A 17,076-nucleotide genomic window follows, 5' to 3' on the forward strand; every position below is an offset into this window, starting at 1 on the left:
AAGGGTATGGGAGCCCAGGGAGTCGATTTAAATGTCTGGGTGCTTTAAACTCACGGGAACTGCAGCTAGCTTCTTGATATCCCAGGACCTCATTTTGAGGACAGCTCCTGAGTCCAACTGGGCCACTTGGACTTGGTATAGGTTGCTCCCTACAGCCCCAGCCTGGCTTCTAGAAGAGTCATTTCCTGACCTCTGACCTCTCCTCTGTCTTACAGGTTGTGACATGTGCTCACAAGAAGACTTCCAGGCACAGAGGAGCCAGCTGGTGGCACTGTTGGTCTCAGGGTCTTTGGAGGGCTTTGAGAGCATCTTAGACTGGCTGCTCTCTTGGGATGTGCTCTCCAGGGAGGAGTATGAGGGCCTCAGCCTCCCTGGCCAGCCTCTCTCCCATTCTGCCAGGCGTCTGCTGGACACAGTCTGGAACAAGGGTGTTTGGGGCTGTCAGAAGCTCCTTGAAGCTGTGCAGGAAGCCCAGACCAACAGTCACACCTTTGAACTACACGGGTACTGGAACATTCACTCCCTTCATCCAACCAGAGACCTGCAGAGTCACCGGCCAGCCATTGTGCGGAGACTCTACAACCACGTAGAAACTGTGCTGGAGCTGGCGAGGGATGGGGGGTTTCTGAGCCAGTACGAATGTGAGGAGATCAGGTTGCCAATCTTCACCTCGTCTCAGAAGGTAAGCTGTGGCCTGTGCCATCAGAATCCGTGGGAACAGGATGCTTAGCCACAAAGATTGTGGCTCTTGTTGAGTCAGCCCCATGGTATAACTCGGGTGGTGGGATTTCCCGTGCACAGTTGGCCAGGGAGGTCAGAGTTGCTCTTAGATGTGCCAGCAAGTCACTTGTTGGGGACCGCAGTGCTGTGGCAGCCCAGGGCTTGCCCTTGGTAGCCAGAATGAAGCAGTTCAAGGACAGTTCGGTGTGACTGGATGTTTCCGAACATCCCAAGGACACATCCCAAGCTCTCCTGCTGTTCCTTTTCCTTTCTTCTATTCTTTTTGTTTGTTTGTTTGTTTCTGTTTGTTTGTTTGTTTGCACTGCTGAGGCTTCTTGCTCTACCTCAGCCTTAACCTCTACCCTTCATTTCTCCTCACTTTCCTCCTCTACAGGCCACTGTTAATCTCTGATGCTCAAGGTTTGGAGACGAGCTCCCTGGTCACCCATATAGCAATTAGAGATGTGTCTGGGAAGCCCTGTTGTCATGAGCCCTGGCTGCTGTCATGTCTCCTTGGGTGACTCTCTGTACTTGCAGACTTTTTATTGGTGCCTGCTTCAAATCAACAGCTCAATGGAGAATAATTCTGCATTCCATTAAATCTGAATTAAATCGTGTAGCCCACTGTGTGCCAATATAGTTTAAACTCCCACCTAGGATTTCAGATATGAAATTGCATTAGAACTAGCCCCAGAAATGCAAGGATTCAACAGAAACCACACGCACAGAAAAGAGTCGCTGAGTATCTCTGAAATATAGATTCTTCTATTTTCCTGTAAATAGTGGTCCTCAGGCTGCTTGTGAGGCATGGAAAACGGTAACATTCTACTTTCAGTCTCAGGAAATCAGTGGGCTTTGGCTTTGACTCATTCATTCATTCATTCATCCTGAGTCTATCATGCCTACTGTATGCCCGACTCTGTGCTAAAGTTTGCTGTGTTAAGAGCTTTGCATGTGATAGGCATTTGGTCAGTACTTGTTGATGAAATAAAGGAGTTGTTGGGACTCCACATCAGGGTGAGGATGGTGAGTTGGCCTTCAGGTGAGCTTGGGAAAACTCCCCCTGGGCAGATAAAATGAGCATCTCTGGGTTCAGTGTTGGGCTCATGCTGCTTAAGGAAGGTAAGTCTTCTCATTCCTGCACTCGGGGCCTGAAGGTATGCCTCAGTGTATGTGAACCTTCCATTCTATGGCATTCAAAAGCACATATTAATAAATCCTCAGTGACCCCTGTGATTGGCTGTAGGGATAGAACCAGCTCACCCACCCAAGCGAGATTGCAATTTATTACCTTTGACCTAGTGTTCAGCAGTGTATCCAGGGAGGGGTTCTTTAAAGGGTTTGAGGAAGGAAGCCAGATGCTTAGGAGATGGGAGCATTAATACCCAAATTATCTAGATTGTTCTAGAAAAGAAAATGGGATAAATTACAGGCCAAAGAACCAACCAGTGGATGCCTGTAAAGACCAGAAAGAAACAGAAAAAACACGATCTAATCTAGGTCCATTGACTGCAGCTGGACCAAGGGGACTATAGCTTACTAGAAAGAAGAAAGGCTGAGTGGCCAAAGGCTCCATTTCAAGAAAGAACAAAGTGGGGCCAGATGCCTTTAATCCAGGACTCAGTGAGTTTCAGGCCAGCTAAGACTACATAGTTAGAGCCTGTGTCAAAAGAAAAGAGAGGAAGGAAGGAAGGGAGGAAGGAAGAAAGAAAGGAAGGAAGTAGAAACAGACAGACAGAAGTACTAAGTAGAGAGAAAAAGCCAACACTAAAGATAAAGTGGTGAGCTAAGGGATGGGACAGTGGGTAACAGACCTGAGGATTTAGAGGTGACAGGGGCCCCTTTGTCTTAGTTCCCCTCAGCTCTGGCACCCTGGGATCCCTGGCTTTCTTTCCCACAGTGGCTCAGTTTCTGACTCAGTGTAGGGGCATTCATAGTATATCCAGCTAACAGGTCTCTAGCATTGACCTTTTAATTTCTTTATAGATGTGACTCTCATTGGTTGAAGGTTGGGAGCTGAAAATGTGGAAGGAAGCAGAACACAAGTTAAAGAGCCCCCTTTGCACAGCTTTCTGAGCATGTACAGGGAGGGTGCACACTTGGCACTTGACTAGCTTTCTCTCTAGTGGCACCGTTAAACCCCGCTACATTCTTCCGGTGGTGAAGAATGTGTTTGCTGAAAATGAAGAACATATTGCCTGTTTGAGAAGAGCTAGCTAGGAACTGAATCTCGGTCTGTTTCTTCCCAAGGAGTGTACACTTCCCTTTGTGTCGTAAGATGTGAGAGCCTTGTGTAGTTTTGCTCAATTGGGGATAACAGTTGTTGGGAAACCTCAGGCTGGTAACACCAACTGTGATGCCAGCTGTCGGTGTGACTCATGCAGATGCTAAAGCCAGTGGGTCTGGAGGTATCTGTGTGAGCTCTGACTTGCTTGCTTTTGTCATAGAATCAACTAAGACAGTTTTATAATGGAAAAAGTACCACTGCTACTAAAGAGCATATATATTTCCTATGTCTAGGGTAAAAACTTCCCCACATCCAGTTGAAGAAACTGCCTTATTGACACCCTAGCCTTTAGGTGTGACCGGTAGAGGCAACCAATGATCTAACTTGTCTGTTAATCATTCCTTTGCTTTTCTTTATCTGTGTCTTTTGAAAGAAATTTCCAAGAAGTATATTTAATTGAAAAGAAAAGGAAGAAGTAGCAAGCTAAACAAATATAATTGTGTCAGGAAAGAGAAATATTAACTTTCCTTCTTAGATAGAAACTCCCAGGACTAGGAATATGACCTAGCTTCTCCTTCCTCGAAAATCTGTTAGGGACCTTCTAGTAGGCCAATGACAACGTCACTGATGAGTCTGGGGAAATCCTGGGCTTGTTCAAGCTGTGGCATCTAGCAGAGCTGGTGTGAACAAATGAGAAGAATGTCACTGGGAATGTGGTTTGAGGAAGTGGAGCATGCAGCCCAGTCTGCTCTAAGCTTATTAAAGTTGATTCTGACTCCAAGGATTAGGTCAAGGGTAAGCAGTTATATGGATGACACCATTGTCCTCCCCAACATAGGCTGGTTTACTCCATTTTGGTAGACCACATATCCTCTCAAAAAATTCTGGTTTTTATATAGACACTTTAGGAGTTGAATTTTCTGAGTCTCTAAAGCGTCCCTCAGAGTTGATTGACAGTTTGACTGGGTATAAAATCCTAGTGGCACATCTATAATCCCAGCTTTCTGGAAGGCTAAGCAGGCATATAGAAAATGTAAGACCTATGTGTACTACAGAGTGAGTGACCAGAGGGTGGTCTTGTCAGTTTGGTGAGACCATGTCTCAAAGTAAAGCACTCTGGAGCTATACCTGAGTGGTAAGAGCTAGCATGCGTGGCACCCTAAGTTTTATCCCCAATACAGCAAACAATCAAATAAATATACATTCTGGCCATCATTTTCCTTTAGAATTTTCATGGCATTACTCCATTATCTTCCCTGTTTAGGGATGCCACTGAGACTTCAAAGACCATTTTCTATCTCTTTCTTAAACCTGTCAAAGTTTCCTTTAGTACATAATATACTGAAATTTGTTGTTCCTCTTCTTTTCTCTTTATGGAATTGCAGCTGCTCGAATGCTGAAGTTTCTGGATGAATTCCCCAGTTCTCTTCTGTTTGCTTTTTCTGTGTCCTGCTACTGTTGTTTTTGAAACAGGATCTTACACTGTAGCCTAGACTTCCCTGGAACTCTTATGTAGCACAGGTTGGTCTCAAATTTGGAGCAATCCTCCTTCTTTAGCCTCCCAAGTACTTAGATTACAGGCATAGTCCACCACAACTACCTTTTGATGTTTTCTTTATGGTATTTTTAACCCTGAACTCTTGAAGTTTCCATCTTCATTTTAACATCTGCAGCGCATAAAAGCTATTTTTACTGTTTATTACAGCAACTTGCTATTGTTTTAGGAAATGTAATCTTTTATGTAGACAAGATAATATTAGTAGTTATTTTTGTTGTTGTTTGTTTGTATGGTTGGTTGTTTTATTTGATTCATGTTATATACATTTTTGTGCTAGTGATAGAACCCAGAGCTTTCACATGCAAAACAATTGCTCTATCACTGTGTGACATCCTTCACTCCCTGCGTAAACCTTTGAATCTTCAAGTTACCTTCTCTTCCCTGTTAATTTGGCTCTGATCTCCCATATTGGACATTTTCTTTGGGCATAGGTAAGCCTTGGTTATCTGACTTATTACTAAAAGTCAGATTTTGAAATTTACTGAGCAAGAAGGTGAAAACTGTCTATAGTGACTTCCACTGTAGATGGTTAGAAAATGGTAGCATATATCGTAGTTTATATCTGTAGAACTTTTCTCCTGTGTTTACCAGCTTCCTCAAATAGGAATCCTTCTGCCTGTGGTAAAAACTAATTGTAGAGGTCTAGGAACCTGGAGAATGAGTAAGCTGGGTAGTGGAAAGGTAACCTTGGCAATCATTTTATACACAGTCATTTTAACTCTGGCTTTGGGGTATGGCAACCATGTTTGTTTTAGTTGTGCCTGGGCTATCCCAGTTCTGGGATCCATTTTCAGCCTTTAAGAATGCAGATCTCCAGACAACATGGCAAACAGGACAGTGAGCAGCTGGTTAGTGCTTTGGAGCTGGGAAGAAAGCCTGGTTCTCTATGTCATAAATTCTTTGACTTGTTCCTTGTCTTCATTGTCTCCTTGTATTACAGACATACTTGATGCTGCCATGCCAGAGCTCTTGGCAGACTGTAGGGTGTGTATGACATGCTTTTCAATAGGAACATTTTGGTCTTAGGACTTAGCCTTCAGGAGTCTTCTACCATCCACCCATGTGTCCATCCACCCATTGATCCATTTGTTTGTCTGTCCACCCATTCACCCACCCATTATTCATCCATCCATCAGTCCATCCATCCATCTGTCCACCCATCTATCCACTATCCATCCATCTACCCATCTATCCATCTATCCATTCATCCACCCACCCATCTTCTATCCATTCATCCATACATACATCCATACATCTATCCATCCATCCATCCATCTATCCATCTGTCCATCTATCCACCTACTCACCCATTCATCCACTTATATATCCAACCGCCCACCCATCTGTTCATACTCTGTTCATCCTTCTGTCAATCCACCCACCCATCTATCTATCCATCCGTCCATCTGTCTGTCCATTTGTCCATTTGTCCATCTGTCTGTTCATCTAGCAGGAGCCCTTTAATACTGACTCTATCATCGGGACTAAGTCAGTAAATAAAATAGAAAACCTGTTGTGATGTTCACACCTCAGCTGGGGACAGACCATAGCAGAAGAAAGCAGATTGCAGTGTTTGGAAGGTGCTGCTGCAGTGAAAGATTAATAAACAGGTGGATCTGTCTGTTGAGGGTCCCCAGGGTGTGAAGTAGTGACTTCACCTTCCTGTAAGGTTGTTAGAGCATTCTCACTGAGAAGATAGAAGCTGGGCAAAGACTTAAAGTGGGTGAGAGATTTAGCCAGCTGGCGTGGGGATTAACACTCTAGCCAGAGATGCAGTCAGAGCAAAGTCCTGAAGTAGGAGTGCACTGGGCATGCTCATTAAATGGGAGGAAGGCCAGTGCCAAGTAGAGCATTCAAGGGGAGGAGGAGGCAGTCAAGCAGTCAAGAAGAGATGCAGTCTGGGTTCACATAGTCACAGGCAAAGTTGCTTGTCTACTCTGGCTCTGGAGAGTTTACCACTGGACTCAGGCCTCTACTGTAGGGCCATGGCGGGGATGTTTTTGCTAGGGCTGTGTGATTAACCTGTAAATACTTACCTCTGACTAGGAAGCAGGCCCTCACTAATTGTGGTGTGGGGGAAAGGCTGTAGGCAGGAGCAGTGCAGAGATTGGCAGCTGTCCAGTTTCTAGGTAAGCCAAGATGTGCCCTGTGCCTTGGAGCAAGACAGCAGTGGGACTCATGTGTGTACAGAGCTCTGTAGCTTGTAGACATCAGCTCCTATGTGGCTGCTGAGCTCGGCCACATAGCTGGGCTACACCAGGAGTCTAAATGTACCAGTTGTGGAAGACGTAACAGAAAGCGAAAAAAAGCAGCATGTTCCACTATTTCTTATGTTGACCGTGTGTTAAAATGGCAGGATTTTGGATGTTGCTGTTAAGTGTGATCTATGACTAAGTACACTTATTAACACTTGTCACTGAAGCATGTAGCTGTTAGACTTCAGTGCACATAGTCTTTGCTTGTGTGCCTTTGACTCTGTTTCTGTCGGATAGCTTGATTCTGGTACTTTAAAGGTGGAGACCACAGGATGTGCTGATGATGTGCAGAGAAGGCGACCTCAGACGCTGGCTAAAGAGCTAGAAGGATGGAGGAGACTGGAGCAGAGATGAGAAAAAGCATGCGTGCCTCGGATTCCTGACCAGTGTGCGTGTGCATGTGTGTGTGCGTGTGTGTGTGCGTGTGTGTGTGCGCGTGTGTGTGTGTGTGTGCGCGCACACACACACATACTTATGACACATTTAGAAGGAAGAAAACAGGCAGCTAGGTATGCGGGTCCCACACTCAAGGCACAGTTTAGGCTGGAGAAGAAGGTGGGTTCTGTGTAGAGAGAGAGTTTAAGTATTCAGGCCATGAGCACTTGCCTTCCAGGGGTCTACAGCTTCCTATATATATATATATATATATATATATAGCTTTTGTACGTTGGTAGGTTTATGTATTTATTTGGTCTTTTTTAGCTTTTAATTTTTAGCTACTCACTCTTTCAGTGGGTTTTGGGAGGGAGCCAGGTTGGCTGTGTGTGTTTGTTTCACCAATTCAGACTACCGTCATCTTTGTTTGCTAAATGCAGCTGGTAGCGCAGTTGTTTTTCTGGGCTCTCATTGCGTTAGAAGAGGACTGTGTATCAATTGTATTGGTGGTGGGTTTTCCTTTATCCTGAATGCTTGACGCCAGAAGTGTTTCAGATAATTTTTTTGGAGGTTTAGAACATTTACATAAACAATGAATACCTTGGCAACCCGACCCACGTCTAAGGACAGAAGTCATTTATATTTCATACGCACATAGCCTGGAGGTAATTTTACACAGCGTTTCAAATTTCCACTCATGACATTGCGTCCGCACTCAAAGGGTTTTGGATTTAAGAGCATTTGGATTTGGGATCTTCAGATTAGGGGTGTCCAACTTTTAATAGAAACCTCCCCACACTGCCCCTCCTCCTTCGGCCTTCTTGAAAACAGTAATGGCCTTTTGTTGTTGCTGTCTGTAGGCAAGGAGGCTGCTCGATCTCGCCGCAGTGAAGGCAAATGGACTGGCTGCCTTCCTTCTACAGCGCGTCAGGGAATTACCAGCTTCACTGTCTCTGCCTTACGAGGGTATGTATTTGTCTCTTTTGGTTAACACAGACCCCCGGTTAAAGAGCAAAGCACACAGCAGTTAGCATCCCCCACACTCAGTTCCTGCATCCGAAGCCTAGCAGCAACCAGACAGCAGCGGCGATGGGAAGGATGAGGCTCTCCCCCTTCACGGCTCCCCAAACCACACGATGCTCTCTGGAGCCAGTGCGTATGGAGAGAGCCAGCTATGGGTACATCTTGCTGTCCAGACTGCATTCTACACCAGGCACAGATAGGGGTGGGATCTCTCGATTCATAAGACCTAGTTTCCCATGATCTGGAACTCCTAGCCAGGCAGATTTAGAAAGTACGGTCTCATTCATGGTACGCTCAGCTGAGCAGCGAGAGAGGCCCCGGGGGACATGGCTGAAATACACCAGGCAGCCTGTCATGCACTTAATGGAAATTCTCTGCCATTTACCAACAGTCCTGAGAAGTGGGTATGGCTATGTTCCATTTTACAGATGGGAAAGTTGAGGCTTGAGTGGCAAGGAACAGGAAGATGGGTCTGACTGTAGTGTCCTTCTCTACTTGAGAGAAGAAACCACCATTTGCAAAATGGTATTCCCCACCAGGTCTTGTTCTCACATAAATGAGAAGGAATGTGGTTCCATGAACTATAGCTAACAGAAAGGGTTATCATCATTTTGGTCCTGCTCTCTGTGCAGAAGCAAACCTGTGGGCAGGGTGGCTGGAGTCTGTGCTTGGTACTCAGGTGGACACTGGTTCCCACAAGAACAGATGGGAGTCTCTGTAGCCTGTGTGGCCCCTGGGGAGTATTTGCTAACAGTGCCATATCAGCATTAGATGGTTTCCTGACACAAGATGCTTCTAAAATGACAGTTAAGCAGGCAGACATGGTTGTACACACCTGTAAGTAGAGGCAGAAAGGTCAGTAGTTCGAGGCCATCTTCCATTACAATATCAAGTTGGAAGTCATGAGACCATGTCTCAAAAAAATTAAAAACCCTGTTTATTTTATTTTTTTAATGAAAATGAGAGACATTCTTTAGTTCACTTTGTCAGTTTTTGCTTTGCCTACTTTTTTGTGTGTGCGTGGCTATGTACAAGTGTGTGTGTGTGTGTGTGTGTGTGTGTGTGTGTGTCTGTGTGTTTGTATGCAAGTGTGTGTGTGTGTGTGTGTGTTTGGGTGAGTATGTTTCTGTGTGTGTTTGGGTGTGTCTGTGTTTGGGTGTGTGTGTCTCTGTGTGTGTGTCTGTGTGTGTTTATAAGTGTGTGTGTGTGTTTGGGTGTGTGTGTCTGTGTGTGTATAAATGTGTGAGTGTGTTTGTGTGTGTAAGTGTGTGTGTATAAGTGTATAAGTGTGTGTCTGTGTGTGTGTTTGAGTGAGTGTGTGTGTCTGTGTGTCTCTCTGTGTGTATAAGTGTATAACTGTGTGTGTGTGCGTGCGTGTATGTGTGTGTGTGTGCGTTCATGCATGCATGCATACATGCGTGTGAGTGTGCCAGGGCATGTACATGGAAATCAGAAGACAACCTGCAGGAGTTGGCTGTCTCCTCCATCTTAATTTTGGAGATGGAACTCAGGTCACCAGGCTTGGTAACAAGTGGTCCTACCCATTAGGCCATTGTGCCAGAACTAGGTTTGTTTTGAAGCTTTTAGTGATATTGGTGGTGGCTGGAAGCTGGCATCCTAAGTCATGGCATTGGAGGGGGACTGTGTATCTTTTATTATACGGTCAGTGCTCTTGATGGAGCCAATGAATAGAAAGAGCCCCCTCAACTTTGGGAACAAGAGGCCTTGCATACTGGTTGGGGCAGTTCACTCTATAATCCCAGGGTACTCAGGCCAGAAGATTGCAAGTGTGAGGGGAGTCTGGGCTCCACAGTAAGACCTGATATCAAAAAGAATATAAGGAGTAACACCAACCTGGGGTGCCTTCTTTCTTTGTCTCTGCTGGCACTTCAGTGGCCTAAGAGCTCTCTGACAAGAACTTGCTTGCCTCCGAGGAGTTGAGACCAAAGGGGCTGGTGCTTTCCCAGAGACCTTGAGGCCATGGTGGGGTGAAGATGTTGACCTATGATGTCCTGCCAGCCTGAGCCTCTGACCAGCACTTCCCCATTTTTTGAAAGAGGAACTCAGCTCTCACTAGGAAGTGCTTTGCATCAGCGGTAGGGCCCTGGATGCAGACAGGCAAGGGCAGGGAGGAAGAAGTATCAAAGGGTTTTGATGAGGACTTGGCACAGGCATCTGGTGATGCTGAGGTCCCAGACTTAGCCTTTCAGTCTGACTAATCCATATAAGGTAACACAGACACCCGGGAATCAGATCTGGTCGCTGCCATCCGCGGCCATCCGTGGCCACTTTTCTTGTTGTGGTGCAGACACCTGACAGAATAAACTTGAGAGGGGAAGGTTTATTTTGGCTCCCAGGTGTTAGGGCTATACATCATGGTCAGGAGGGTTGGTGGCTGGTGCATCTTGACCCAAGGAGAGGTAACAGGAGAGGCCGATTTCATTACAGCAACTGATTGTTGGGAAACAGGGAGTTCAGGTGACAGTTGGTCAGGCCATAACCTTTGAACCCTACCCGCAGTGGACCATCTATATCAGCTATGGAGGCCCGGTATCCTAAAGATTCCACCTCTACTGAGACACTGTTAGCTGGAGACCAGGCGTTCAGACACACAAGCTAGTGGGGGACATTTCTAATAAAAGCCTTAATAGTTCTTATTTCTACACGAAAGAACACTGGATGCTAGCAAGGCCTACTGGCTTGCCAAGTGGATGGTGGGCCTAAGTGTCAGACTTCAGAATTTGGAGCCCTAAAGCCCTGCTCCCTTCTGTCTTCCTTCAGAAACTGACAGTGGGCACTAAAGGATGTCTCAGTCCATCCATCAGAAATAGAAAATCAAGATACAGATCCTGTAACTCAGACTCATACCTGGTCCCTTCAGGTGTGCGTATTAAGTATGACAGTGGCCAATGTTCTTTGTGTTGGATGTTATACTGACCAGGTGACATGCACCATCCTGGGTTGACCATATCAAAGTTCTCTGCTTTGCAGGGGAAGGACCCAGGTTTAGGAAACCTCTGGGGCTGCCCCTCAAACCCTCATCTTATAAGTGGATGCCCACTAGTCCTTCCACACATTGCATCCCATGCAGGTTACTCTCTGTGCAGGTTCCATTGTGACCATGGTCTCAACCTCCTTTGCCTCTTCTGTATCCTAGCGGCCGAGTGTCAGAAGTTCATTTCTAAGCTGAGGACCATGGTTTCAGCTCAGTCTCACTTCCTCAGTACGTATGATGGGTCGGAGAATCTTTGCCTGGAGGATATATACACAGAGAACATCTTGGAGCTGCGGACAGAGGTGGGCACGGCTGGGGCCTTGCAGAAGAGCCCTGCCGTCCTGAGCCTGGAGGAGCTCTTTGGTACCCATGGCCACCTGAACAAAGACGCAGACACTATACTGGTGGTGGGCGAAGCGGGCAGTGGCAAGAGCACTCTTCTGCAACGTTTGCACTTGTTGTGGGCAACAGGGCAGAGCTTCCAGAACTTTCTCTTCGTCTTCCCATTCAGCTGCCGGCAGCTGCAATGCATGACCAAACCGCTGTCCCTGAGGACGCTGCTCTTTGAGCACTGCTGCTGGCCCGATGTTGGTCAGAATGACGTCTTCCAATTCCTCCTTGACCATCCTGACCGTGTCCTGATCACCTTTGATGGCTTGGATGAGTTCAAGTTCCGGTTCACAGACCGGGAGCGCCACTGCTCTCCGATCGACCCCACATCCGTGCAGGCTCTGCTTTTCAACCTTCTTCAGGGGAACCTGCTGAAGAACGCCTGCAAGGTGCTGACCAGCCGTCCAGATGCTGTGTCAGCACTCCTCAGGAAGTTCGTCCGGACAGAGTGCCACCTTAAGGGCTTCTCTGAAGAGGGCATCAAACTGTACCTGAGAAAGCACCACCGGGAACCTGGGGTGGCAGACCGCCTCATCCACCTGATCCAAGCCACCTCAGCCCTGCATGGTTTGTGCCACCTCCCTGTCTTCTCATGGATGGTGTCCAGATGCCACCGGGAACTGTTGTTGCAGAACAGGGGCTTCCCAACAACCAGCACGGACATGTACCTCCTGATCCTGCAGAATTTCCTGCTGCATGCCTCCCCCCCAGACTCCTTCCCCCTTGGCCTGGGACCTGGACTCCTCCGAAGCCGGCTCTCCACCCTCCTGCACCTTGGCCACCTGGCTCTCCAGGGCCTGGCCATGAGCTGCTATGTGTTCTCAGCCCAGCAGCTCCAGGCAGCACAGGTTGACGCTGATGATATTTCTCTTGGTTTCCTGGTCCGTGCCCAAAGTGTTGTGCCCGGGGGCAAGGCACCCCTGGAATTCCTGCACATTACCTTTCAGTGCTTTTTTGCCGCGTTCTACTTGGCTGTCAGTGCTGACACGTCGCCTGCCTCTCTCAAGCACCTCTTCAGCTGTGGCCGGCCGGGCAGCTCACGGCTACTCAGGCTGCTGCCCAACCTGTGTATCCAGGGCTCCAGAGTCAAGAAGGGCAGCGAAGCAGCTCTGCTGCAGAAGGCTGAGCCGCACAACCTGCAGATCACAGCAGCCTTCCTGGCGGGTCTCTTGTCCCAGCAGCATCGGGACCTGTTGGCCGAGTGCCAGGTCTCTGAGAGGGTGCTGCTCCAGCGTCAGGCACGTGCCCGCTCTTGTCTGGCCCACAGCCTCCGAGAGCACTTCCATTCCATCCCACCCGCCGTGCCTGGTGAGACCAAGAGTATGCATGCCATGCCCGGCTTCATTTGGCTCATCCGGAGCCTGTACGAAATGCAGGAGGAGCAGCTGGCCCAGGAGGCTGTACGGCGCTTGGACATCGGGCACCTGAAGTTGACATTTTGCAGAGTGGGCCCTGCAGAGTGTGCTGCCCTGGCCTTTGTGCTGCAGCACCTCCAGCGGCCCGTGGCCCTGCAGCTGGACTACAACTCTGTTGGAGATGTTGGAGTGGAGCAGCTGCTACCATGCCTTGGTGTCTGCACAGCTCTGTAGTGAGTGTGACAGGGTCTTGCTGATTGGGCAGATGCTACTGTCAAGGTTAGATGTAGGCGCAGAAGTCTGGGTTCGATTCCACGTCTGCCACCTTCCAGACAACACCAGCCAGACCCTTTCCTCTTCTGGGCCTCAGTCTCAGAACAACTAACTATAGCTGTCGTCTTGGTTTGTTTCCCTTTGCTGTGATATAACATCTGACCAAAAGCAGCTTGAAGAGGAAACGGTTTATTTCATTGTCTAGGTTACAGGCTGTCACCAGTGGAAGCAGGAAAATGAAGGAGGAGCACTGTTTACTGACTTGCTTCTTCTGGCTTGCTCAGCTAGCTCTTGGGTACACACCAGGCCCACCTGCCTAGGGATGGTATCATGGTGGGCTGGGGCCTCCTCAGTCAATGAGCAATCAAGGAAGTGACCCATAGACATGGCCACAGGCCAATCTGATGGGGTCACAGGCCAATCTGATGGAAGCAATTCCTCAGCTGAGACTCCCTTTTCCCAGGTGTGTCAAATTGACAACTACGATTGACTATCATAGCCCTACTTGAAGTTTTGTGTTAGGCAATGTGCTATACTTTCCAGAATAACCCCATCCATCCCCACAACCATGCTGGGCTCAGCAGGGCCATTAGCACCCCACGATTCTTTCCTTGAGGCTCAGAGAAGTCAAATAACTTGTCAGAATTATACAGGCGACAAGGGTGGTTTTCACAAACCATGTCTTTTTGGTCCCAGATCTCCCGGTCCCTGTCTCTAGATGTGTTTCCATTGCCCTGGGGAATCCTTGAGTTTTGTGTTTGTATTAAGGACCACTTCAAACCAGAAATAGTTGGAGCCCCATCTGAGTCTTTTAAAATCTCAAGATGGGAATTTCTCGGTTGGAGAACTCCCCATTACCCATATTGCTTTCTGCTCCATGGCTGAAAACATGAGACTCTGCTCTTTGGAACATCTGTGCCCTTGAATGTATGGGCCTCTTTCCATGTCTGGGGTCAGGCAAAGGCAGAAGGTATACCCAGATCTGGTAACCAGCATGCCCCTCCCTCCCTCCAACTTCCCTTCTCATTTGTTGTGAAACAGGGTGGACTGCTATTGATTTAGGGCCTATCACAAAGAGGAAGTTGTTCGTTACAGTTGGGATCTAGAAACAGCCTCCTGGGGCTTTGGCTCTCCTTGCAGATAACCTTAATTGAACTTAACAAAAGGCAAGATTCCTGTCTGTTCTAGGTGGCTTATCTGCTCTAAGGCAAAGCCACAACACACAGACACCTGTGTGAAACTGTGTGTTGACTTAACTAACTCTTGTATAGGGACATGGTTGCAAGTTTATAACATAATATGATGTGTTGTATATGGAGCTAATGTATAACTCCCTTGTACACAATAACTGTATCATAGAAATATAAACAGTTCCATTGGGGTCTTGAGGAAACTGGTACAGCCCTTAAGGTGGGAAATAGGGGGGAAATCTCCGGAAGGGAATGGAGAGCTGTGGATGGGGATTAGGAAGGGCTTTAGGGAAAAGCCTGAAGCAAGGGAGGATTTGCTGGCTGAGAGGAGGACCTGGGGAGGAGCTTTAGGAAGGGATGCATCTGAGGTAAGAGGCCCCTTCTCTCTGCCCCTTGCCTTTCCAGGGTTGTGCCTTCTACTGACTGAGTCTGCCTGATGTCACTTTAGGGTATCTGCCTCCCAGCACCTAGAGCCAAGAGAAGAGCGTTAATTTGGCTAGGAAAATCAGTGGACGGGGTCAGTGCCATGCACCATGTTCCTCGGAATAGAGTGCATGGGAGGGACAGTAATTGGGAGTTTGGAGCCCTGGGTGTTGAAGCTGCTCTGGTAGAAATAAGAGCGTGCACTTTCCTGGCTAATGGGTCAATACTTTTAAACCACAACCTCAGAAGATCAGATACACTGGCCTGGATGATCCTCAGAGCAAGTCATCTTTGGATTTTTATTTTTAAGTGGGACTTCAGTCCAAGCTGATCTGATCTCAAACTTAAGCTCTTTCTATTCCCACCCCACACCACCCCCACCCCTCATTGGTACCAGAGTCACAGATACGGTCTACCAAGCTCAGAGCCCATCCCTGGCATTTTAAAATGGTCTTTATTGCATGATTAAGAATGTCCATATGATTCTGTGACATGCTGATGGGTCCACAGGTGTGGGAGGCTGTGGGTCTGTCTGTTTTCAGAGAAAGGGAGTTCTGGCCTGGTTCTAATTTCTGGTGGTCAAGTAGTATCATGAAAAGATGCATGTTAAATTGGAGGTTCCTGGGCTGCAGTAATTCCTGTTCAGTAGGCTTGAGTGGTTGGGGGATCCTGGGGGGTTGGGGGAGTTGGGTAGGTTGGGAACCTGTGTGTTACAGCATCACCCTTATCCAGATGCCAGAAGTCTTGCTCTGTGAGAAGCCTGATCTGCAGGAATCAGCTTTGTCTTCTCCTGAGGAGTTGTCATGTATGGTTGCATGTGTCTCAAGGGTCTGTGTGTGGGGAGGTGACCTGTTTAAGAAGGGGCCACCGTAGAAAGTCTGTAGGTTATTGGAGGTGTGTCCCCGTCGTTCCTTTACCCTTTATCCCCTTGCTGGAGATACACACTGTCCCTTTGTCATAATGTGCTGCATTGATGCAGGTCCCAAAGCAGGAAAGCCAGCAGACAGACTGACAACTCCAAACATGTGTCAAAATGAATCTTTTTGCTTTTAAGTTTAATCACCTCAGGGATTGTTAGTAAGAGAAAGCCAAACATGGTACTTAAGACCAAGCTCTACTGTTCTTTACCTATGTACAACTAAGAAGTTGTTAGCATTGTGTGTGTGTGTGTGTGTGTGTGTGTGTGTGTATAAAACACAGCCACATAGAAGAAAGAAAACAGAAGGGAAGAATGGGCCGGCTTCTCTCCTACAGTGTGAATCTGCATCCTCCCCACCCGAAGGGTTTCCATGCCAACTGAAATCCTGGTCTCTAAGAAACCCTCCATGCAAATCAGGCTTCTTTAGACTCTGCTCTCTGCCTCTAGGGTGGTGGTTTCAGTTTTCTGTCCCCCTCCCAGAGAGAATGCACAGACCCACGGGCTTGTAGAATCGAAACAAGAGCTTTTGTAAAATGACTTCCCTCATTAGCTCTGACTCACCCTGCTTTCTTTCATCTGTCCTACTTCAGCTTTTAAATCCTGCTCAGGGTTCTCAGAATTGTCTGTTGAACTCACTAACATACAACCTGCAGCTTGAAAACCATTTCCCTGAGAGCCCAAGAAAAGCCCTGGGAGGCTGCACCGAGCTGTGCCTAAGGGCAGGTTGGCAGCCGGACTGCTCTGGCTCAACCATTTTGCAACCTCAGCAAAGTCACCCGACTTTGTGCCTCATATTCTCTCTTGAGGACACATCAGGAGGGCCTACTGCATGGACTTGAGGTGAAATTAATGATGCTACTGTTGGGGAGTTCACAGAGCAGTGCCTGGCACGTGGAATGTACTGGTGATTTCAGGCAGCTCTTACCATGTGCAGTGCTCAGGGTGGCTGTATGGGCACAGTTTGCTGAGGTGGGCATTTCTTTCTTGCAGGTGCTAGTCTAATTGTTTGAATGAGAACCCCACGCTCCCAAACACACACACACACACACACACACACACACACACACACACACACACACCAGTAGGGGCGAGGACTTGAACACTTGGTCCCCCAAATCAGCAGTGATGTTTTGGGAGGTTTAGGGGGTACAGCATTGCTGGAGGCAGGCTTTGGGAGTTTAGGCTCCTGCCATATGGAGTTCACTCTCTTTGTGCTTACCATTGGAGATGGAAGTTCTCCTGTTCCAGCCACCATGCTTACCTGATGCCAATGCCTCCCTGCCATTATAGGGACCATTCGCCAAAACAAATGCTCTTGATTCTATTACATCTTGTTGTTTGTTTTGTTTTTGGTTCGTGGTGTTTTATCACAG

At 47.6% G+C, this 17,076-nt stretch overlaps 1 protein-coding gene across 1 annotated transcript in view; it reads left to right on the forward strand.

Annotated features, from left to right (window-relative positions):
• Positions 1-223: 223 nt before the first annotated feature.
• The window catches only part of NOD2 (nucleotide binding oligomerization domain containing 2), a gene marked incomplete at both ends in the record, with an annotated part of 35,228 nt that continues 18,375 nt past the window's right edge, over positions 224-17,076 (forward strand). The window contains 3 exons of the mRNA XM_080937018.1: positions 224-682; positions 7,996-8,101; positions 11,316-13,131. Of these exons, the coding sequence (XP_080793144.1) occupies positions 224-682; positions 7,996-8,101; positions 11,316-13,131 (2,381 nt within the window). The remainder of the gene's footprint in view (positions 683-7,995; positions 8,102-11,315; positions 13,132-17,076) is intronic.

Source organism: Micromys minutus, assembly GCF_963924665.1.
Source record: "Micromys minutus genome assembly, chromosome: 24".
In the NCBI taxonomy this organism is placed as follows: Eukaryota; Metazoa; Chordata; class Mammalia; order Rodentia; family Muridae; genus Micromys; species Micromys minutus.